The 23,613-nt window shown below is 50.8% G+C and overlaps 1 protein-coding gene across 2 annotated transcripts in view; it reads right to left on the minus strand.

The window, feature by feature from the left end:
* Positions 1–4,851: 4,851 nt before the first annotated feature.
* The window catches only part of UPB1 (beta-ureidopropionase 1), a 28,169-nt gene continuing 9,407 nt past the window's right edge, over positions 4,852–23,613 (minus strand). The window contains exons 4-11 of one of the 2 annotated variants that reach the window (XM_064481040.1): positions 21,328–21,422; positions 18,366–18,527; positions 16,613–16,782; positions 13,867–13,977; positions 12,592–12,673; positions 11,635–11,677; positions 10,375–10,529; positions 4,852–8,672 (exon numbers count right to left, since the gene is read on the minus strand). In XM_064481040.1, the coding sequence (XP_064337110.1) occupies positions 8,589–8,672; positions 10,375–10,529; positions 11,635–11,677; positions 12,592–12,673; positions 13,867–13,977; positions 16,613–16,782; positions 18,366–18,527; positions 21,328–21,422 (902 nt within the window). In that variant the 3' untranslated portion in view covers positions 4,852–8,588. The remainder of the gene's footprint in view (positions 8,673–10,374; positions 10,530–11,634; positions 11,678–12,591; positions 12,674–13,866; positions 13,978–16,612; positions 16,783–18,365; positions 18,528–21,327; positions 21,423–23,613) is intronic. The other variant, XM_010987301.3, reaches the window with a different exon arrangement.

The following is a 23,613-nucleotide window of genomic DNA, read 5'->3' on the forward strand; positions in this document are numbered from 1 at the left end:
GAACTTACACCCCTCCACTCCTTCCAGCAAAGCCAAGCCGCTGGCTAAATGGTGATCTCAAGTTCCCCAAATGCCCAGGTCTGGTTCACTGATGGGTCGACTGAAATCAGATGGTGTACACTGCGCCAGGGCAGCACGGCCCAGAACTGAAAATGGTTGTGAGTCCTCTGCTCAGCAGGTAGACCCCAGGCCGTTTGCATAGCGCTGGGCCAGCACTCCACTTGGTAAACCCCAACACATTTTTACTGACTCTCGGGCTGTTGCTGATTTGTCGGATCTGCCACTTGGAAAACCTCCAACTGTCAAGGTCACACATGGTGATACCCAAGGTGAGAGCCTGTTCTCTGATGGGACCATCTGGGATCAGGCTGCTGACTGCAGCACCGGCGCCTCCCAGACTGCCACCTGGGCCCTTCCCTGGGCTGAGCATGAGAACACCTCCACCGTGGACCCGGCCCAGGGGGAAAAGTGGTTTCTGAGGCAGAGGCTGCCATCGCAGGCCAGAGGTGTGATCCCCACCACCGGCTGGCCCATTTCTCTCGTGGGGAAAGAGGTCACCTTGCCCAGTGCATGACCCCAGCAGCACACCTCTGACCCCCTCTAGGGGCTATTGGTGGTGCCTCACCACAGTAGACACATTTAAGGGTCACAGAGTTGCCATTCGGGTCCAACCAGCCGACTCTGGGCACACTGTTGTGGCCCTTGAAACAAACCCATGTGGTATTTTTAGCCATTTGCTGTCTGATGAGGGTGTACCCTGTATCACAAAAGCCACTCAACAATGGGCCGGCAGTCAAGGGATCCCGTGGCTCCTCCCCACTCCCCGCCACCCACGGGCATCTGGAGTCGTTCAAGACGGGGATGCCTCCTCAAAAATCCATGCAAAAAGGTTTCTGCCTCTACCTCCCTCACTGCCTCCTGGTCCACACACCTTTATAAAGCAGTTTGATCACTGAATGCAGCTGCCTCGAGAAAGGCCACTTCCTGGGGACATCTGGATGAACGTGCTGAGAAGGTCATAAGAACTTACTTCAAAATTTGGGGATTCAGACTATTCCCGGGCACGTTGCTTCTTTCCTTCCCCTAAGACCAGCCCCGAGCCAGCCTGGTCAGCACATCTAGGCGACAGCCCAGCCGGAAGGGGCCCAGGGAGTCCATCTTGATTCCAGTAGCCACTTGGATTCCCTCGTTGGATGGACGTGGTCTTAGATCACAAGGAAAACAACCATGTGGGTGAGCAATGGCTCTCACAGACCCTCTATGGTGGCCCCCGTAGGACAAAATGGGGAACATACTGGGTCTCCATGCATTTTATAAAAATGTCCCTGGTACCTCTTGTACCTGACCCTTCCAAACAAAAGGTTTGGGTCTGAGAAAAAGATAACTGGGGGAAAAAATTAAAAAGGGACACTTGGGAGGTATAGCTTAGTGGTAGAGTGTGTGCTTAGCATGCAGGAGGTCCTGGGTTCAATCCCCAGCACCTCCATTAAAAAAAAGGAAAAAAAGGACATTTTAGGTACCAGATTTTAGCTTTACCAATTTTGGAGGGGGAGTAGCAACTTCAGCCCCTAGGTAGGAAACACCTTAGATCCCAGGAGATGGGTGGAGAGGGGCATGACTCAGGAATGATGTTTGCCTTTTTAATTGCCTCTGGAGCCTTCCTTATAAACAAAAACGCCCTAGTGCAGCTGTCCCAAACTTTTGCAAGCACCTTAAATGTAACTGGTCGCAGGATTTGCCTTCTCCCTGACTGGGTGGCTTTGACTAGTGCGACCGCTGTTCCTGTTAATTACCAGAAGTCTGTTGGAAATGCAAGAGATATCCTTGGCTCCCGCATCTTGCAGGAAAAATTTCTGCAGTACCACCAGATGTCTTCCCAACCCCCATTCCCACAGCCCTCACCGGGTCATCTTGTGGGGAAGACAAATGCTGTTGCTGAACCAAACTTGGGTCCACTAGCCAGAGCGCAGTAAAGCCAATCTACTGTCATGAGTCGTGCTGAAGGAAAGTGCAGTGTTTACTGCAGGACGCCAAGCAAGGAGTCCAGGTGGCTGGTGCTTGAAAGACCTGAACTCCCCAAAGGCTTTCAGGGAAAGGCTTTTAAAGACAAGGTGAGGGAGAGGGGCTGTGGGGGTGTGTGAACGCTCACCGACTTTCTTCTGATTGGCTGGTGGTAGGGTCATTGGGAGTCGACGTCATCAACCTGCTTCCAGCTGGTCCGGGGTCTCTGTGCTTGTGGGTAGCACAGGGTTAACTCCTTCCACCTGGTGAGGGTTCAGTATCTGCAAAACAGCTCAGAGGACAAGGCTCAGAATATCATCTACAGCCCTTGGGGAGGAACTAACAGTCCTTGACTTTGTTTAATGGCTGAACTATGATTATTTTGTCTTGCTTGACTGTTTCCCTTGCTTTCTCACTTCTCTGATGAAATGTACTCTTTGGAACTTGGGGAAGCCTGGGAGACTAAAGTTCTTCTACAGACAAGAAGCAGGCGGAGGACATGGTCAGGGGGGTTCTGTTCTAGGAAGGCCCGATAGGGTTCTGCTCGGTGACAATGCCACCTAGCTGGATGCATGGGCAAACAGGACAGATTGGATGACTGCCCTCAGGAAGTCCTTCCAAATAGGAGGATTAGACTCAATGATTCAAACTAAACTGGGAACCTGAAGGCCTATGGGCTGGCCAGGAGGCCACACTGGAGGTTTTATCAACCTCTGCTCCAACTGATGTAGGTCCCTCTTCGGGGACCAACAATTGTAAATAATACCACATGTGCCCTGATGATTGGGTTTGTGTGAAAGCCAGGCATTAATTTGCCAACCTCCCCAAAGAGTGTCTTGCATCTTTGCAGTGGTTGTAAAAGAACTGTAATTGTTTAAACAAACATCACCAATAGATCAGGTAGCCCACAGACACCTGAGGCTAGCCTGAGTTACTCAGGGGAGCTTCCTAGACCGATCAGTGACCTGAGATTCAGGTGCACTCTGTGGGCAGTTACCCCATGAGGTAGCCATTTGATTAGAAAGGGTGATGCACCATTTGTCCCTGACTTTGGTTGAAATGACCGATGGGACCACTTCGGCCCGGAAAGTCATTCAGGTCAGTGTCGATTTACTGGCCAGGATTGGTATGAATGATAGATTGGCCCAGACTCCCTCCTTGTGGGCCAAAGTGGCAATTGAGCAGTATCTAGTACATCCTGCCATTCCTGGATTAATGATCTGGGCTAAGTGCAAGGGTCAATATTTGAGAAAGCTGCTTGACTTTTTCTAAGAGAGGCCTTGATGGTTAATGGGACTTGTCCAACCTGTTGGACTGCAGACTCTGGCAGGGAGGCAGGATTGAGGTTAAAACTGCAGGTAGGATTCACTGTGTCCCTGGAAGTGCTGTGGATGAAATTAATTAAACTCTGAGAGACAAATTGAATTGCTTCTGTCGATCAGGTTAATCAGAGCAACTGTTGGAGTGGTATACTCCTGGGGAAGTTGCCAGAAGTCAAGATGGTGTAGAAATGAGGGGTGGATGTTTTGGGAGGTTATTGTCATGATTCTTTCATGTTTCTCAAATTTCTGCATGACTTTGCCAGCTAACACCACAAATGCCTTTGTCCTGGACAATTTTTCAAGGATGTTTGTAGAGCCAATGGCCTTGGAAGATAGAGATAGGTCTCCCTCCGGAGCAAAGCGCAGGTGTTCTCGAGACCTTGGTAGAGACAGTGTCTGCCTTTAGAGCAAGGGGAAGACTGACTTTATTGTCCAGCATAAAATATTCAAATTCTCTCTCTTTTTACCTTTCCCTGCTTAATGCAACTCACTTTGTGTGTAGGATTCCCCTATAGTAATTAGTATCTGCAAATCTAGAACTCACAATTTATCCCTTCCCACCCCCTTTCCCTGCTGGTAACCATAAGTTTGTTTTTTATGTCTGTGAGCCTGTTTCTATTTTGTAAATAAGTTCACTTGTGTCTTTCTTTTACATTCCACATATAAGTGATATCATATGGTATTTTTCTTTCTTTCTAGCTTACTTCACTTAGAATGATGATCTCAAGATCCAACCATGCTGCAGCAAATAGCCATATATATACACACACACACACACATATATATATATAAATATTTATTTATTTATTTATTTATATCTAAAATTCCTTTTGTGGGGAGGTAATTAAGTTTTTATTTATTTAAATGGAGATAGTGGGGATTGAACCCAGGACCTTGTGCATGCTAGGCATGTACTCTACCACTGAGCTATACCCTCCCCCAGATTTTTGTACTTTGAACCATCCTTGCATTCTGGGACTAGATGCCACTTGGTCATGGTGTATAATCCTTTTGCTATACTGCTGAATTCAGTTTTCTAATATGTTGCTGAGGATTTCTACACCAATACTCAAAGGAATATTGGTCTGTAGTTTTGTTTTCTTATAGTATCTTTGTCTGGCTTGGGTGTCAGGGTAAAGTTAGCCTCATAGAATAAGTTAAGAAGGGCTCCCTCCTCTTCAATTTTGTGGAAGAATGTGAGGAGAAATGGTGTTAATTCTCCCTTGAATGTTTGGTGGAATTCATCAGTGAAGCCATTAGGTCCAGGGCTTTTCTTTGTTGGGAGGGTCTTGATTACTCATTCTATCTCCTTACCAGTTACAGGACTATTCACATTTTCTATTTCGTCGTAACTCAGTCTTGGTAGGTTTTGTATTTCTAGGAATTGTCCCATTTCATCTAAGCTATCCAATTTGCTGGTGTATAATTATGTTGGTTCGCAACCTCAGAAGTTTCCCAGGTGAAATTCAAAACCAGCCACTTCACACAGAGGGAAGGAGAACCAGAAAAACAGGCAGAACACACCAGGTTGGCAGGTGGCAGTTTTAATGGGCAGGGGAATTCACACATGAAGCTGCAAGACAAGTAGATCTCTGCACCTGCCCAGCAGAATCTCAAGAGTTTATACAGAGACCTTTATGTGGTTCAGTCACAGATACAGTCCAGATAGTCTCAATAACACATTTCTCTTTCAAGGCTGCATCAGTGAAGTAGCTCTTAGTGTAGGAAAAGTGGGCACAGAGGATAGTCCAAGGACAGGGAGGGGGTGAGAGCCTCCAATTGCCTGGGTCCAGCTCACAGGTCAAGTGGTCACATCCTTTTTATGACTCCTCCAACAAATCATTCCTACTTCCATCTTATAATCCTCTTTATTTCTATAGCATCAGTAGTAATGTCCCCACTTTCATTTCTGATTTTAGTAATTTGGCTCTTCCTTTCTTCTTAGTCAACCTTAGCTAAAGATTTGCCAACTTTGCTGATCTTTTTGAAGAACGAACTTTCAGTTTATTTTTCTCTCTGTTTTTCTAGTCTCTGTTTTATCTCTGCTCTAATCTTTATTATTTCCCTCTCACTGTTAGCCTTGCATTTAGTTTGCTCTTCATTTTCCAGTTCCTTTTCTACTTCTAGTAAAATTCAGTTGCTGATTTGAGATCTTCCTTTTTAAAGTAAATGTTTACAGCTATAAATTTCCCTCTTGCACTGCTTTTGCTGCATCCTATAAGTTTTGGTTTCGTTTTTGTCTCAAGATATTTTCTAATCTCCTTTGTGATTTTTTGGACCTGTTGATTGTTTAAGAATGTGTGATTTATCTTCACCTTATTTTTGAGTCTTCCTTCTGTTACTGATTTCTAGTTTAATTCCACTGTAATTGGAAAAGATAATTTGTATGATTTCAACATTTTAAAATGTATTAAGGCTGGTTTTCTGGCCTAATATATGGTCTATCCTGGAGAATGCCCTTGCCCTTTTTCCCATTGGGCACACTGTGGCTTGGCAACCCCCCCCCCAACACCCCCCAGATGCTAGCAGTAAACCCATAAGCCAGCAGTGGTGCTACCTGCAGAACTGGACAGCCCTGAATCCAGCCACCTGTCACCTTAGATGTGAGAAGGCTCAGAGGGGTCAGAAGACTTCACTGAAGGGCCACAGGCCCCATACACAACATAGATACTTTTCCCCTGTGGAACCAGCAACGATCACACAAAATAGAAACTTCCACCCCGGGTTCATCCAACAAATTTTTGCTAAGCATCTACACCCTCCAGGCATGAGTTAAACCTTCAAATGACTCCATCTGTGCAGGGACTACCTACTCTGAGACAGGCCTGATGATTTTCTTTCCAGGCAGCAAGAGGTGTGGATAATCAAACCTCACTCTTCTGGTACATTAGTACCTATTTCATAAATGCACCAGCTTGTCACCCAAGCTGGCCTCTGTGTTAGGTTATCCACATGCTCCTTCTAGAAACCACAAGCACAAAGGTTCTGGAGTCGGAGGGTAGACAGAAAAGCTCACTGTGTCTGAGGGACTGGATTTGATGAAAAAGTACAAAGGGGGCCATGAGGAGATGTGAAAACCTGCAGCTCAGAGAGGTGAAAGGGGTTAACACAGAGTTATGGCCAGGCATAACTGGTTTCCTCACCCCAGGTGGCTGTCCAGGAGCACCCCGGCCCTGACATGAGGTCGTTCATGCAATTCAGCTACTGGGTCAGGGGAGGGAAGAGGCTTCCTTCTCTGACCCAGAACAGTAAAGGTGGGACCAGAGGCCCCCACCCCGACCTTGGACATGCTGGTCACCTGCAGGGGGTAGAGGCTTCACCGGTTGGACTCTTGCTGTGTGGTCCGAGGAACAGAACCCAGGCAGGCACTTCACTGACAACTGCCAAGGGGCTCCTGGCCCAGCTAGTCTGTCACTCTCCCCGCTCTGTGACATAAAGTGAGATAGGAGATATGGTCGCATTTTACAGATATGGAAACCAAGGTGCAGAGAGGTGAGTAACCTGCTATATTAGACAGGCAGGCAGGGCCGACCAGAAAGCACAATCAGTAGAGGACATACACATATGGAATTTATGCATGTATATACTATACATATGTATGCACGTGTATGTATACGTATGCATGTGCGTATATATGTATATGGGGGGAGGGAGAGAGGTATAAAGAGAATTAGTGAAGGGGGGAGGGTACAGCTCAGTGGTAGAGCACATGCTTAGCATGCACGAGGTCCTGGGTTCAGTCCCCAAAGCCTCCATTAAAATAAATGAATAAACCTAATTATCACTCCTCCCATAAAATGAATAAATAAAAATAATTTTTAAAAATTAAAAAAAAAGAGAATTAGTGAGAAGTGCCTCACATGATGATTGGGGCTGGTTAGTTAAGCCCTAAATCCACAGGAAGGGCAGGCTGGTAGCTGGCCTATATTTGAACATCTGTTACCACATCATACCATGGACCACCACTCCCCTCTTTACCACTAGGAATCGTCATTGTGCCTTTAAATCCAATCAAATTACGGAAGAATTCCAGAAAACCTAGAACCAATGCAGAGAACTCCTCGAGATTCTTTTCCTCTAGAACCAGTTCCAGGACCGGAAGCTGCATCAGTCAGGGTCCAGCAGAGAAGCACAAATGGTAGGAGAGAGATTATGGGATTCATTGCAAGGAATTGCTTTACCTGATTGTGGGTGCTGGGCAGACCACCCTGAAGTCCGGAGGGCAGGCCGTCAGGATGGGGTGCCTGGCACTCAGGCACGGGCTGAGGCTGCCGTCCACATGCAGAATTACTCCTTCATCCGGGGACCCCGGATCTGCTCTGAGGGCCTTTCATGGTTGAATCAGGCCGATGTGGATTATCTAGGATAATCTCACTTGCTCAGTTAGCTGGTTATGGGCTTCAATCACATCACTAAATACCTTCACAGCCCTCCCCAGATTAGCATCTGATCAAATAACTGGGGACAGCAGCCCGGCCGAGCTGGCTCCTCCAGTTACCGTCCCCCTGCCCACAGCTGTCCGGCTCATGCACTCCCTCAGCGGTGCCCTGCCCCACGTACCCTCAAGTTCCTGACAGTCTAAATGGAGAAGCAGACCCCCAGGACTGAAGCATCCCACCCTTCTAACTTCAAACCAGTCTTCATGGTTGGTGCCTGGGATTTTCTCTAATTGCATTTTTTTAAATCCACATAACAAAAAATTTTTTTTAAATTAAATTCACGTAACATAAAGTTAATCATTTCAAAGTAAACAATTCCATGGATTTAGTACCTCAATGTTGTGTGATCATCATCTCTATCTCACCCCAAAACATCTTCATCACCCGCCCAGAAGGAAACCTTGCACCCATTCAGCCATCACTCCTCATTTGACCCTCCCAATCTGGGCACTTAAAAATTTTTTTTCCCAGTGGAGGTACTGGGGATTGAACCCAGGACCTCGTGCATGCTAAGCATGCGCTTTATCACTGAGCTATAACCCCTCCCAATATTTTTAAATTAAAAAAATTTTTTAATTTTTAAAGTTTAACTGAATTTATTTATTTTTTAATGGAGGTACTGGGGATTGAATCCAGGACCTCATGCATGCTAAGCATATGCTCTACCACTGAGCCATGCCCCCATCACTCCTGGGCACTTTTAAACCAATCTGGACAGCAATGTTGTCAGGGCATCAGCAGAGAATTTGGACATGCAGAAGCCTCGTGCATGTCTGATCTGCTGTGGGCAGAGGTGCCCTCCTTGGTGCGCAGGGGCTGAAGGCAGCTACTCTTTCACAATATTGGGGCTGTAGCTGGGTTTGACAGCTTCGGCGAGCTCCTGTGCATACATCTCGTATCTGCCAGTCATCTGAAAGCAGAACACAGAGTAACTTTAGAGTTTCCCGGTTTCACAACTTCCTCATTTACTCACCACCACCTGCCGCCACTAGGGAGCAGCCGTGGGACAGAAATGCATCAGGACCATCTCAGACTGTGATGTAGGGACACAACCCCCGTGTGACCTTCTGGCGCCAATTCAGGCTCTGTGGTGAGGATCACGGATGCCCAGATGACTCACACGCCCCAGCCCCTCCTGCTGGAAGACCTCCGTGCTCTGTTCATCAGAAGGAAGCTGTGGGCACCCTGAGGCAGCAGGGAGGAAGGCTGTTCTGCAGCCCAGAGAGGGGCATGGCCTGCTCTGGGTCACCAGCCAGGAGTGGAGTCGCCGGGATTTGCACTCTGGTCACCCGGCTCTGGAGGTCCGTCCACACCCTGCGGCATCTCATGGACATGGATGGAGGCTGGGGGTGGGGCTGTAAAGCCCACCCAGGGCGCTCACGCCCAGGCATACCCTCCCTCCCCCTTTCCGAAGCCTTGACAGGAGCTGATGTCCATCACCATAGCTTGGGAAGGCTTCCACTTTCAAAAAATTACTACTGAGGAAACAGTCTATTTATTGGTTCCAACTTCTAATTTTTGTGGAATCCTGCATTAATCTAGCTTCCCAGGAGGAGAGACAAGCCAGGAGATTCTCTTTTTTTGGTTTGGTTTATTTTGCTTGGGGGGGAGGTAATTAGGTTTATTTATTTACTTATTTTTTTAATGGAGGTACTGGGAATTGAACCCAGGACCTCATGAACGCTCAGCACACCCTCTCCCACGGAGCTATGCCCTCTCCTCTCCCCTCTCCAGGAGACGTTCATGTGGGCAATGCCTGGTCTATCTGACGAGAACCTGGGACACAGAGGACATGCCCAAGGACCCATCCACACGTAAATGGGGGAGTGGGGCCTGGAGCCCACATCTGACTGGATCTGAAGCCCTGGTTCCTCCCAGACATGCTGGGCAAAGTCATTCAGTCGTGAAAATGTGACGTTCATCTGTGTGTATGATTTGCATGTAAATGAGTGCTGAGCTGGCAGAAATACTGCCGGACATGAACACAGCAAATTCCATTTGCATCCTTGATGAGATGCTGTGTTCTGGGGGGTCCCAGGCCATGGCTGCCGGTGCCCCCTTCCAGGAGGAGGGCACTCACACTCCTGTGGTATCACAGGATGTCAGGTCTCCAAGGCTTGGGACCTTTGCCGTCAGCCTCTGGTTTTACAAGTGGGAGTGAGGCCAGGGCAGAAGGGGCTGGCCAGGTGGTGGCAGAGGCAGGCCTGGACTTCATTCCTCAGCCTGACCCACTTCCCTCCATTGTCAGAGCCTGGACTGTGGGGCCCGGCCACTGGCAGAGCCAGACATGCACATTTATCTTGTGATAAGTGCAAATGCCTAGAAAGGAAAAAAGGATTAGACAGGCCAATCCACTCTATTCTCTGGACAAATGAAATTGAGATTAATTTGCTCAAAGGCGCCCAGAATCTAAATCAGATGAGTGCAGCGTTTATCGAGGCCTGCCGCCTGGGCATCGTCTGACCCAGTGGTTCCTCCCCCACACACCAGGCCTGGCCCAGAGGAGGCAGACACTGGGCTTCTGGTCAACTCGGAGGCCAGCAGCAGGCGCGGTTCCCAGCGCTGAGAGCAGGGTGGCCCCTCAGGGAGGAGTGGAGGGGCTCGGGACCCACCTTGAAGCCCCAGATGTCATTCACCTGCCGGCAGAGGTTGAGGTCCAGCTCAGTGACCAGCAGCCCATCCTGGTTGCGGGACAGCCCAGGGGTGCGGCTGCCATCGGGAGCTGCCACGTAGCTCGAGCCATAAAAGTAACCAAAGTCCCGGTGAGCTGTGAAGGAGCAGAGGAAAGGCCCATGAGCTCATGCAGACCCGGGTGGACTCTGCGGAGGGGCACTTGGGACAAAGGGTCCCCACTGCCCTCCCCAGCATCTGCTCAAGGTCCCAAGGACCCCCCTGCCTCCCTCCTCAGTCCTGGAGGCCCAGCAGGTGGCTGCAGGTCACCCTCAACACCCTCACCTCTGCCTCAGAACCTTTCTAAAGGTCACCCTTGTAGAGGTGTTAGCTCCAGCATCAGCCACTGCAGCCCAAGGGAGTCGCATGGCTCTGAAGGGCTTCCTGTGTGACCTGCTTCCTGTGGTGGCCCGCGTGGTGAGCGGGAGGCCTGCCATCACTAGCCTTGCCAGCTGTGTCCTCACCCCGCCCCCAAGCCTTGGTCCCCTCACCAACAAAGCAGGGTAACAGAAGGTGTGTAGAGGGCAGGTGGGCCCTGCACTGGGCCCACCTGGGGCCTGGACACAGAAGGTGCCCAGTGGACCTCACTTCCCTGCAGGGACCCCGGGTGGAACTGGAGACTTGGGGTGGGGGGGTCCCCGAGGCCTCAAGTGGGGAATCTGGAGCCCTTTCAGGAAGTGCTTTTCTGGGAGATGGACCCCTCAGCCCCCTCTGCTTCCAGGGGGACTGGCCCTGAGATGGTTCAGACACCTCCTCAGTGAGGGGGTGGCCCCTCCTTCCCACATTCCTGGCCTGAGAAGTGGAGGGGGGCAGGTCGCAGATTCCTAGCAGAGGTGAGGTGGGACCTGCTCTCAGATCAAAACAAACTGTGGATTCTGGTAACCCAAGTTATCTGTACTGGGTTCGGGGCACTTGTACAGCCGGGGTGAGGGGTGTGGACAAGGACAAGGAAGGGGGCAGTGAGGTCTGCAGGGTGGATGGCTCACTCCCTAGTTCAGGGCGCTCCCCAGGACTGCCCCACACCTCGGCCCATCTTCACCCCAGTCCCAGGGAGCAGACTCCATCCCTTCCCCATCTTCCTCCGGGGAAGGAGGCAGTCACTGCCGTCCACGCCAGGGCACAGTCAGGCTCCCACATGCCAAGTGTGCAAACATGGTCTGGGGGGCAGACAGAGAAGCCCCATGGCAACTCAGGGAACATACCTTTCTTCCCGTCCCCAGAGGTGAACTCGTTCGGGAAGCGCTCCTGGGAAAGAAAACCGAGGTAAGATGCACCTGTAGGGGGCGCTGCTGAGATGCTTATCAGCACCCGCCCCTGAGCAAGTGGGTTAAGAAACAGTTACAAGTGACCAGGGCCGGCCTGAACCAGACAATCAATGGGCCAGTGGGGAATCTGACCAGCAAGGGGAGGACCCAGACTTCCCCTCTGGGGAGATGATCGTCTGCTGGGAGAAGAGGAAGACGTGGCAGAGTGGCTGGGGCTGTGGGTGGTGTCTGAGGGCCACCTGCTGGAGTCACAAAGCCCAGCCCGGGGGCTGCAAAGGCAGCAAGGGGGTGTCCACACAGGTTTTCAGTATCTTCCCCGAAACCTAATAGAAACTGTGCATCAAGCTGGGATGAGCTTGGCTAATTAAATCTCTGAGTTTCTTTATGTTGCCAAAAATGAGATCCACTTAGTGTGGAGATTGTGGTTATCTCTGGCTGATCAGATGCTCTGATTAGAGTTTGACACTGATTAATAAGAATGAGGAAGAGGATTGTTATGTAACAAATACACGGTGTTTGTAGTCAGACTCATGTGGTGCATGGGGTCACCAGCGGGGCGAACAGACTAGGTACTTGGTGGTGATGGGGTGAGAGCCTTTCAAAATGGTTTCAGCTGAAAACAAAAACAGACAAAGATAGGGGAAGGACAGTCATAGCTTTCCAAGTAACAGATCAAGTCACCTCCCTGGGGGACCCTAGGAGCTGGGGCCTGCAGGCAGAGAGGGGGCAGGGAGAGGAGGGGTGACACCAGGTGTCCCCACCAGGGCCACAGCCACAGCGGTTCCATCCACTGTGGCTTCTGCTGGTCTGAAAAGGCACTCGTTCCCACTCCCTGCAGGAGTCTCCCCACCACCCCACCCGAGGCCCCCCCATCCCCGGGCCTCAGGGACTTACCTCTCCCACGCGATTGATGGCACAGGTGAAGCAGTGATTGGCAATGGCTGCGTTTCTGGCCTCGATGGGCCACAGGGACTCGCTGTGAGAGAGGAAGGAGAGGAGCCAGGTTGCCCACTTCCCAGCCAGACTCCTTGGATGCTCGGCCCCTCGCTGTAGCCTGGCAGCCAGCCCAGAGACTTTCTGTGCTCATGGGTGACCCCATACCCACAAACCTGTCAGTTCAGCCCACGCTCAAGCCAGAGCAGCCTTTTGGAAAGGGCCCGCTGCAGGCAGAAGCAGCCTGGGCTCAAATCCTCGCCCTGACTCAGTTTCCTTTTCTAAAACGTCTTTAGAGGGAGGGTGTCAAGACCAGACAGCCATGCTGGTGAAGCTTCTGGGCAGGAGGAGGTGCGTGGCTACTTCTCACTCCTCCCTCCTCCCTCCTCCCTGGTGGGGTCGGGAACCTACCTTCCAGGCTGGGCAGAGCCTTACCTGTTGTGTGTGGGAGGGAGCAGGGGGGTCGGGGGCTTGTGTGCCTCCCTCCCGAGGAAGCTCTCACTGCCTGCCCCACCCCCCCACCCCCCTGCTTTGCTGCCCTCAAAGCCAGTCTCCAAGGGGCAGATTTCAGGCCTGAGCAAACAGAGCCAATCTTCAGTTTGAAGATTCAGGTTGGGGTTAGGGGTGAGGTAGTTCTGCACGGGCATCACCTCCCCCCAGCTGGCCCTCATTTCCCAGTGCCCTCCATTTTCCTCTTCTGAACCCCACCAGGTCTCTAAGCAGAGGCGCCCTGGTTCTCCTACTGGTCCAGGAAATCACCCAACAGGAACAGCTGAGCTGCGGGCCTTTCTCAGTCCAGCACCTGCCAAGGAGGGGACGCGGTAGGAAACTTCGCCCCAACCAGACACCCTGTCTTTTCCCAGCCCAGGAAGGAAAACGTGCCACAGAATTCAGGAGGCCTGCTCATCACTAATTGTCTCTTGTCTGAGGAACAACATCGTTAGGGTTCTGGACTGATAGACGTAATGCCCACTTAGAAACACTGAGTGATGGGGAGCGGAAAGCCCTGGAATCTTTCTTCCTGTCACTGTGCACCTGGTTTAAACCAGCGAGTAGGTGGAAGGGGTGGGTGGGTGCTTGTCACCAGCCTAATTCTCAGGAGGAGGCACGAGTCTGATTTAAAAAAATCACAGGCTTGATTGAGGGGCCTCATTTTGCTGCTTCCCCCCACTCGCCCCCCCAGCTGCTAAGTCGAGCTGACAAAACTTTTAAGAAAGGATTTTTACAGAAACACACCCGTCAATGACATTTTCAGAAATTAAACAGACGGTTGATGAGCGAGAGCTGTAGAGCATCTTTCCTGCAGGTCTCCAGGGAGGGTGCAGTGTGCAGGACTCACACCCACAGCTGGCAAGAAAGAGGAGGCTCTCACAATGAGTGAGGGACAGGAAGGTTCCTGAGAGCCCGGGGCATGTGGGGACGGCAGAGAGCCTGGCGGGGGTACAGGGATATCGGCCTCATTTCCCCTAAAAACAACCACATCCCCTAAAAACAATCTCAGAGGGAAGGTGAAAGGCAGCAAGGGGTGGGAGGGCATGCTCCCGAGTAATGCAGATAGGGCAGAAATCTCCGACCCCCACGGCCACACAGATGGTCAGGGTGACTGAGTTCATCAAAAAGCACTTTGTCTCTATTGGGTGCTTCAGATGGGGAGAACCCCAAATGAGGTCACCCTGCCAAACCATAGCATGTGCATGTGTGCGTATGAGGGGGCCTCTGATACATGGGAGGCCAGAGATGCCAGAGAAGGGGATGGATGCTTCTGGAAGCCGATGTTCATGTGTAGCTGGTGGGGATTTGTCTGGCATCCTGCTTACAACACTCACCGACTCCAGCATTTAAGAAACTTGCCCAGAATCCCACCATCCTAGTGAACCACCTGTTGTAATTTTTCCGCACTCCACGACCATCCTTAGCAAAGAATCCCAGAGTTCTGACCCCAGCCTGGAAACGCCTTGCTCACGGGCCTCTGTCCTGATGCTGCATCACTTCCATGATGACTTGTTTTAGTAGCTGCACCATGACCCATGGATGAGACAGGCTGGAGTCCCCTGACCCAGGCACCCCTCTCCCTCCTACCTTTCCTTGTTATAAATCACGCTGCCATGAACAGCTTTACACATGCAGCTTTCCCCTCCTCTCCCAGATGCCTCGTGGGGCTAAGGTTCTCAGACCGCAATGATCTGGTCGAGGGTGTGAACACCAAGGAAGCTGGTGGAACATATTGCTCCCGAGAGCCCTGTTGGTGTTTCGACTGCCTGCAGAACCAGGTCCTTGGAAGACAGGAGTTGGACCACTGTTGGCTGAGGAAGGAAGATGGAGCATCTTTAATAAGCGTTAACCGGCAGCTGAGGACGTGAGCTGTTGTGTGCGTGTCATGTTGAGGTGCTTCTGTTTGCTTAATTGGGTGCTTGGTCAGGGAGGTGGCCCTCTGAGTCCAGGCCACAGCTGTGCCCAGCGGGGCACTGGCTTCCGGTTCATCCAGGGACCACGTCGGGGAGACAGAGTGTGCTGAATGCCTTACACACAGCCAGCAGGAGGTTCTGCCCAGGCCTGTGGCTGAACGACCAGGAATCACCCTTTGTCACAACCGCCAACGGACATTGTCATAGTGGCCATGCTGCCAGGAGGCCCAGGAAGAGTCTCCGAGGGGAAACCTGTGACGTGACTGTCCCCTTCTGTGGGACAGGGTCCCCTGGACACAGACAAGACCTCCACGTGCAGACAGGTCGGCGGGTCTGATGTAGCCGAGAGGGTTGTGTTCTGCCTCAGTAACAGAACAGAATGCTGAGGGATGCCACTCTTGAGAAAGGGGCACCGTGCTTAAAAGAAAAGTAAAGTAAACGTCACCTCCTGACATTTACAAGAAATTCGACTGAAAGTTCGCCGAGAGCGAGGATGAGAGGGGCAGGAGTGGCCGACAGGGAGCTCAAAGCTGTCCACCAGAAGAACTAGCCCCTGCTCCCCCCACACTGGGGCTGGGACCCCCAGGCCCCGGCCCCCAGCCCCGCCCGGCAGGCCAGCAGCATGGCAGAGAGCGAGAGCCAGCACCTCTGAGCCAGGAAGGCCACTGTGGAGGAAGTGAGCTGGGGAGACAGATCTCTGCACACAGTTCCTAGAGCTCTGGTACTTGTGGATGACGCAAAACTGGAAACCACCCAACGGCTCGGGGAGGAGCGAAGCAACCGAAGTGCCGTCATGCTGGGTCATCACAGCCCGCCTGCCAGGAGTCAGTGTTAGGCCGGGGCTGCCCAGGGGCTCGGGCGCACCAGGGCCCCATCCGCTGCCCTGATCGCAATTGCTCAGTCTTTTCCAGGAATAGGTTAACACCCACACATGCATTAGGTGTTATAAGAAGAACACACTTGGCGGGTAGGGAATAGCTCAGTGGTCGAGCACGTGCTTAGTTTGCATGAGGTCCTGGATTCAATCCCCAGTCCCTCCATTTAAAAAAAGAAGAAGAAAACACTTGTCTGGTTAAAAACAGGTTTCGGAGCCACCTGACCAATCTCTTGAGGCCCCTCTCAAGAGGAGGAGCTTTGACTCCTCGTTGGCTCCTTCTCCTGTCCCCAGTGTCTGCCCTTCGTGCTCTGGACTCTGCAGACACGAGCCTTAGGGATCCCAAGTCTTCACCCCTCCACTTCCTCCAGGAGCTCAGCTGTGACAGGAGGGAGGTGACGATGGCCAGGCATCTCCTATGCTCTGGGCACTTTGGAAGGGGAGCTTTTCTGAGTCCTGACGACTCTAGGGGCAGGGATCAGTACCATCCCATCATCACAGCAAAGGACAATGTCCTCCAGGAGAGCAGCTCCTCGGGGGGGACTATAATGGAGACTTTTGAGTGTTTTCCTCCCGGAAAAGCAGGTTAACTATACAACATACCACCCCAGGGTTCAGGTGGGGCAGACGTCCTAGCGGCCACACCTGCGCGCCGCCACGCCCCGCAAGCCCTGCCGCCCCATGCCCCCGCGTGCTGAGTGACCTGAGCGCTCCGACGGTGGCCGAGGGGTTGAAGATGATCTCGGCCCCATTGACGCTGTACATGAGCCAGTTGAGGGGGTGGTGCCGGCCATAGCAGATGTTCACGGCGATCCTCCCGAACTGAGTCTGGAACACGGGGTGGCCCAGGTTCCCCTCCATGTAGTAAGTGGACTGAAAGACACAGGGTCATGCATGGGTGCCTCTGAGCAGTCGGGTTTCCCTTTCCTTAGACATAACAGAAGAAAAAAAAAAAAAAAAAGAAAAAAGAAATACCACCTCTACTCCAAAAGGAACACTCCTGGTATGACTCAACTCTTAAGTTCCAAAATTTCAATCCGCTGAAAAGAACCAAAATCCCCCAAAACCCAGCCATGATAACAACAAGCCAACCCAAGGCGGAGTCACTGTGGTTTGAGCATTTACCCACAATTTCTTTGGTGACACGTTAAAAAGTCCCCAACGCAACTTCCTGCTTCCAAGGATAAACTTGGGTGAAGTTTCAATCCTGGTATAACCAGAGGCTGAGGTGTGGTCAGTGTGAACACAAGATGGTCAGTGTCCTCACCAACCACCTGTCCCCGCAGGAGTGTCAGAGCAGAAGGAACGGCGGCTCGTCCAGAGCCGCCCTCGCCCTGCTCGGGGGGCACAACATAGCCTGGTGGGCATGTGCCTGCCCCGCTCATGAAGGCCAGTCTGAGACTAGAATCACACTTGGAAAGTGCCCTTCTCCACAAAGCTCCCTGGGCATCCTGCCCGGGGTCAAGGACGGCCCTGCAGGGCAGGCAGGTGAGACATGGTCCTGCCAGCCCCGCCGCTCCACCTGCCCCCTAGGGGTGCTGGTCAGAATCCCAGACAGATCTGCTCCCTGCCTTCCGCCTCCTCCCTTTAATTTCAAAATTCACCAGGGTCGGCCAGCAACCAGGACGTGCACATGGGGTGGAAAATCGGGCGGATCCTGGTGCGCTGAGACAAGGCCGCGGCCATCTGCAGGGAGCTAAAGATTAACCTCAGGGTAAACAGGTGAGGGACACGTCTTCCCGCCCCCACCTCCAGCTGTCCCCGGGGAACACTGGGTTCTTCTTTCTCCCCGGGGGACTGGAGCTAGCTCTGCTCATCCTTTCTGGTCTGCCTGAGCGTGGCCGGGACCCCTGCAGTCAGGGAGTGCGCCAAAGGGGGGGACGTCACCTCCTGAGCAACTGTACTTGCTGCAGATCAAGTTCAGACATCTTAGGCACCAGGTGAGTTCACTTCCCTCCTTCAAACGTCCACCTCCCTGCATCCTAACCACCCACAAACTGGCATTAACCCATCAAAATGGCCCCCCAACTTACACCCTGATTATGGGCACGAAGCCCCAGCTCACACACCTGTGCACAGACACACGTTCCCCGCTGTCACCTGACACGCAGACATGGCTGGCTCAGACCCCACGAGAGCCACAGACAAGGACCTCCACCCCCATCAAGGCCTGGACAGTGATGGGCAAGGAGCTCGAAGCCTCAAAGGGGCTGGGGGAGTCACTTCACATTTGTGTGTTGTTTGTTTTAATTTATACACTGCTTACTTCAAAGAAGAATTCGAGGAAGCCAAGTCAGGTTTTATTAAAAAAGGAACCACTGTCTGTGCTGAAGGTGTTTGGGGCTCACTGGGAACCCCACTGAGCCCCGCCTGCCTGTGTGACACAGGGAAAGCAGGGAGGCTCCTGGCACCGCAGCCGTGCTCCTGCCAGGCTGGTGGCCTGAGGGATGGCTCACCTCGTTGAAGTCGCCCACCCTGGGGATGTGGTTCTTCCTGGTCTTCCCCAGGATGGCTCCAGAGTTGGAGATCACCACGGCCGTGTTCCACAGAACGTCCCCGTGCTCTGCGTCTCGCTCCAGGATGGGGGACACCACCACCATGTCGTGCTTCCTCGCCAGCTGCAAAGACCAACGGAGTCCCACTTTCCAACTGACTGCCCTCAATTTTTATGCAAGAACTCACTGGTCCTCCTAGACACCTAGACCTGGCTCAGAGCCATCCCTGCATCGGTGCTTCGGAGGATGAAATGCCAGCGCCGTCCCAGCGCCCAAGCTCAGCTAAGTAAGAATCACCAGCATTCTTGTGCAGAGTGTAAAAACGGTACAGCCGCTGCGGGAAATGGCCTGGCAATTCCTCAAAAGTCAAAACCAGAATGACCACATGACCCTGTGATTCCCCTTCTGGGTATATGCCCAAAGGAATTAAAAGTAGTCTTTTTTTTTTTTTCTGCTACAAATGAGAATGAATAATTATTTATTCATTTCCTTCACCATTTACTATATGCTAGGTTTGTGCTAACAGGGGAAATGCATTCTCTATTCTTCAGCAGCCTAAGCTTAACTAATTCTAGTCTAATCCAATCACTTGACATTTCAGTTAGCCTAGGACCCCTAATGAGAGGGAACGTAGACGTTATATCAGGATTTTTGACATACTGAAATATGGGGACCTTTTTAGTGTGGAGAGGGCTGACTTTCCAATTCTAAAGGGTACACAGAGTCCAAAGACCTTCATATTCCAACTCCGAGAGTCCTATCCCAACAGCACAGACCCTACAATACAAATAAAATAAAAGCAAGATATGATGCCACTTCTCACAGACCTGCAGACCCAGAGGCAATAACAAAACAAAGAGAGGATGACAAGCGTTGACAAGGATGTGGAGAAACTGGAACCTTCGTAAACTGCCAGTGGGAACGTAAGCAATGCCACGTTCCTCGAGGAGTTAAACACAGAGCTACCATTTGACCTGCAACCGTGCACAAATGCAGGCAAGACTCTGGGAGTGAGAGTTCCCCACCCATGTTCCCAGCAGCACTGCAATGACAGCCAAAAGGTGGAAGCAACCCCAACACCCATCCGTGGACGATGGGTAAACCAAGTGTGGTGTATACATGCAGTGGAGTATTATTCAGCCTTAAAAAAGGAAATCCTATAAAAAACGAGGTCCTACTGTATAGCATGGGGAACTATACTCAATACCTTGTAATAAACTATAATGGAAAAGAATCTGAAAAATTATGTGTGTGCGTGTGTGTGTATAACTGAATCATTTTGCTGTCCACCTGAACACTGTAAAGCAACTACAGTTCAATAAAAAAAGCAAACAGGGAAATCCCTGACATGGATAACGCTGTAGACTCTGTGCCAAGTGAAATAAGCCAGTCCCAAAGGACAAATACTGCAGGAGCCCACTTATGTGAGGTCTCTAAAGTGGTCAAATTCATAGAAACAAAAAGTGGGATGCTGGTTCCCAGCGGCTGGGGGTGGAGGGAAGTTATTCCATGGGTTTCAGGTTTCGATTTATGAGATGAAACCGTCCTGGAGGTCTGCGGCCCAGCAAGGTGAACTTAACATGGTACTTAACATGAGTGAATTGTACCCTTGAAAATAGTTAAGGTGCTAAGTTTTATATGCTTTTTTTTATTACCACAAAAAAGGAAAAAAGATCATCATACATCTCATCTATTAAAAAAAAACAAAACAAAACACAAAACCTAGAACCAATCCACATCAGACTTGTGGACACCAAATTCTCTTTGTTTCTAAGAACTTCAGCACCTGGTGACCAGGATGAGAGGCCTGAAAGACCGGAGGGGGAAGGCATGGCGGGCAGGGGGATGCTATGAGCCACATGAGGGCGGCCGTGGTCCCAGGCGCCTCAATGCATACAGGTATCCCCGGGACCAGCTCTGATTCCCACCTTCCTCTCCTCCTCCTCCCACCCAGTTCAGGCACATCATCACCTCTCGGCTGGTCCCCTTCCTCTTTTTTCACAGCACAAGAATCAACAACCTGGTGAATGAGAGGCTTTCCCCTACAGCCTGAGAGCAGACGTTTGCACGGACTACTCACGGCTCATAGAATCACCATGATCACGACTCTGCTCAGAAAACTCCTCCATAAGTGAATCGATTCTGAAGTAGGGCAGGGAGAAATGACAGGGGTTCTTTTGCTCAAGTTGAGAATAAGGATAAGTTACCATTCGTAACCTCTTGGAACATAGTGGGGTTTTCGGAGGACTTCTATATTAAGAGATAGTTCATACAGCATAAAGTTCATTCTATCAAAGCGTGCCACTCGGTGGTTTTCAGTACATTCAGAGCTGCACAACCATCACCACAACCCAATGTTAGAACATTTTCATCACCTCATACGGAAACCCCGAACCGTCTTGCCACATCCCCTCTCCCCGCCCAGCCCCTGGCAACCGCTCCTCTGCTTTCTGCCTCCATGCATTGGCCTCTCCGAGACAAGCCACATTGATGGGGTCATCTAACACCAAGTATGAGGGTTTAACAGGGAAAATGAGACAGGCCACACGGAGATGCTTTTGGAACTCAGGCAAAGAGCAAGTGGGGTAGCAGAGATCTGGGCAAGGACTGACCTTGCCCCTGGTCCCCAGGTGCCAGCTCAGCCACCTGTCAGCTGCCGCCCCTACTGTGGGGGTCACTCCCAGCCCCGCCTCACTCTCTAGGCTGCAGCTCCCTCACTCAAAAAGCCATTAAGGGCCCTTCTGGCTCTGAAACTCTATGATTTTAAGTACACGGAAAAAAAAAAAGGGAAGTAAATATTCTTATCTGGCAAAACAAGAGCCACCTGGGTGCCTTTTCCATGGAGAAGGGCCACCCACGGCAGTGTGGCCATGCTCTGTGACCCGCACACGTTCAGCTGCTAGAGCAGCAGTGACCGTCCTACCTCCTGGCAGAATCTGATGGTGGGTCCGTCCTCTGCCGACTCGGCAAACTCCGTCCATGGAAGCCTCTCTCTCGTACAGAAAGCAAAGGGCATCGCTGTTGGAGAGGAGAGAGATCAGAATTATATCCAAGGAGGGGGGCTCCTCAACCTGGTGGGGGGGAGGTCCCCACAGAAGAACACAGCCCCAAGTCCCGTCCCCGGCTGTGGATGCCAGGCAGGCTCTGCCCTTTGAAACTTCAAGGTAAAATGAGGACGAGACCAGATGCCCTTCCTACACTCTTAAAGGCAGTCACAGCAGAAATCGGAACAGACCCTTGCACACCCATGTTCACAGCCGCATGGTTCACAGCAGCCAAAAGATGGAAAGGACCCAGGTGTCCACTGATGGATGAACAGATAAACAAAATCTGATGGAACATTATTCAGCCTTAAAAAAGAAGGAAACCCTGACACTTGCCAAGATATGGGTGAACCTTTAAGACGTGATGCTCAGTGAAAGAAGCCGGTCACAAAAGGACAACTGTTGTGTGATTTGACTTGCAGGGGGATCCAAGGACAGGCAAATTCATAGAGGCAGAAAGTAGGAGGGTGGGGGCCAGAGGCTGGGGGAGGGGAGAACAAGGAGCTGTTGTTTCATGGAGACAGAGTGTCAGTTTGGAAGATGGAAAAGTTCTGGAGGTGGATGGTGGTGGTGGTTACACCTGACGTGAATGTACTTGATGCTACAGAACCATACCCTTAAAAACGGCTAAAATGGTCTGTTTTACGTTATATCTATTTTACCACAATTAAAATAATACATATATATGTTAAAAATTTTTTGCAAAAGGTACAGCCAGAAACCGTTTCCAACCAGCAGATCCTGAGCTGCTGGCTAATCTGCAGGTTGGTAAGAGCAGGGCCAAGGCTCCTTGGGTAAAGTGTCAGAGGGCCACTGGGACCCTCGCACCTCAACATAGGAATGCTCCTCCTCCCAGGGACCAAGACACTTCTTCAGAAACAAGAAAAGCCATTCATTTAATGACCCTCATCAGAAGTTTGGGAACCACTAAATGTGCCGAGCACTTCCCAGGGATGAAAGCATTATTTCTGTGATCTCTGGCTAGATGCCACCAGGGGCAACTCACTCAATAGGAAATTTCATCCAACTCACTGGTTTTTGCTTGCTTGCTTTCTGTGTGGGTTTTTTTTGGGGGGGGAGTGGTAATTAGGTTTGTTTGTTTGTTTGTTTGTTTGTTTATTTTAATGGAGGTACTGGGATTGAGCCCAGGACCTCGTGCATGCTGAGCACATGCTCTACCACTGAGCTGTACCTGCCCCCTTTGCTTGCTTTTTTCCCCCCCAAATAGCAGGTACATATACACGTAGCAACAATTCAGAGAGCCTTACACAACCCCCCCAGGTTCTCAGTGGTGGTCCTTTGTGGGGGTGGAGGGGACTGAAATGGGGGGGCACCAGGGGCCTCCGGCTGAGTGTGTTCCATTGCTCTGCAGCTTCAGTCACATTCTTTCACATCCACCAGTCCAATGGTGCGAGCTGGGATCTCACTGGGATTAAATACATGTTTCCCGTATCACCAGTGAGGGGGAGCACCTGGCACATGGTCACAGCCCTTTCTGGATTCATTCTCCAGGTGATCTTCTCTCCTTTGCCCACTTCCTGCCAGGCTGTTTGTCTTTTTCTTCTTGATCTGGAGCCCTGAATTCCTTGTTTGGACCAATTCTGTATACAGCTGGTCCTCCACAGGTTCCCCCAACCGTGGGTGGAAAATATTTGAAAAAAAAAATTCCACAAAGTTCCAAAAAGCAGAACTTGAATTTGCCACACACAGGCAACTATTTACTTGGCTTTCATACCATACTAGGTATTACAGGTGACCTACAGATGATTTAAAGATTTAAAGTTAGTGTGGGAAGGGATAAATTTGGAAGTTCGAGATTTGCAAATGTTAACTACTATATATAAAAATAGATAAAAAAAAAACAAATTTATTCTGTACAGCATGGGGAATTACATTCAATATCTTGTAATAACCTCTAATAAAAAAGAATATGAAAACGAATATATGTATGTATATGAACGACTGGGACATTGTGCTGTACACCAGAAATCGACACATTGTAACTGACTGTACTTCAATTTAAAAAAATTTTTTAAATAAAAAATTAAATAAAATGCATTAAGATATACAGGAGGATGTGCACAGATTATATGCAAATACTTCACCATTTTCTATGAGGGACTTGAGCCTCCCCGGAGTCTGGTATCTGCAGGGGTCCTGGAACC

The sequence above is a fragment of the Camelus dromedarius genome, chromosome 31 (genome assembly GCF_036321535.1).
Source record: "Camelus dromedarius isolate mCamDro1 chromosome 31, mCamDro1.pat, whole genome shotgun sequence".
Lineage (NCBI taxonomy): Eukaryota > Metazoa > Chordata > Mammalia > Artiodactyla > Camelidae > Camelus > Camelus dromedarius.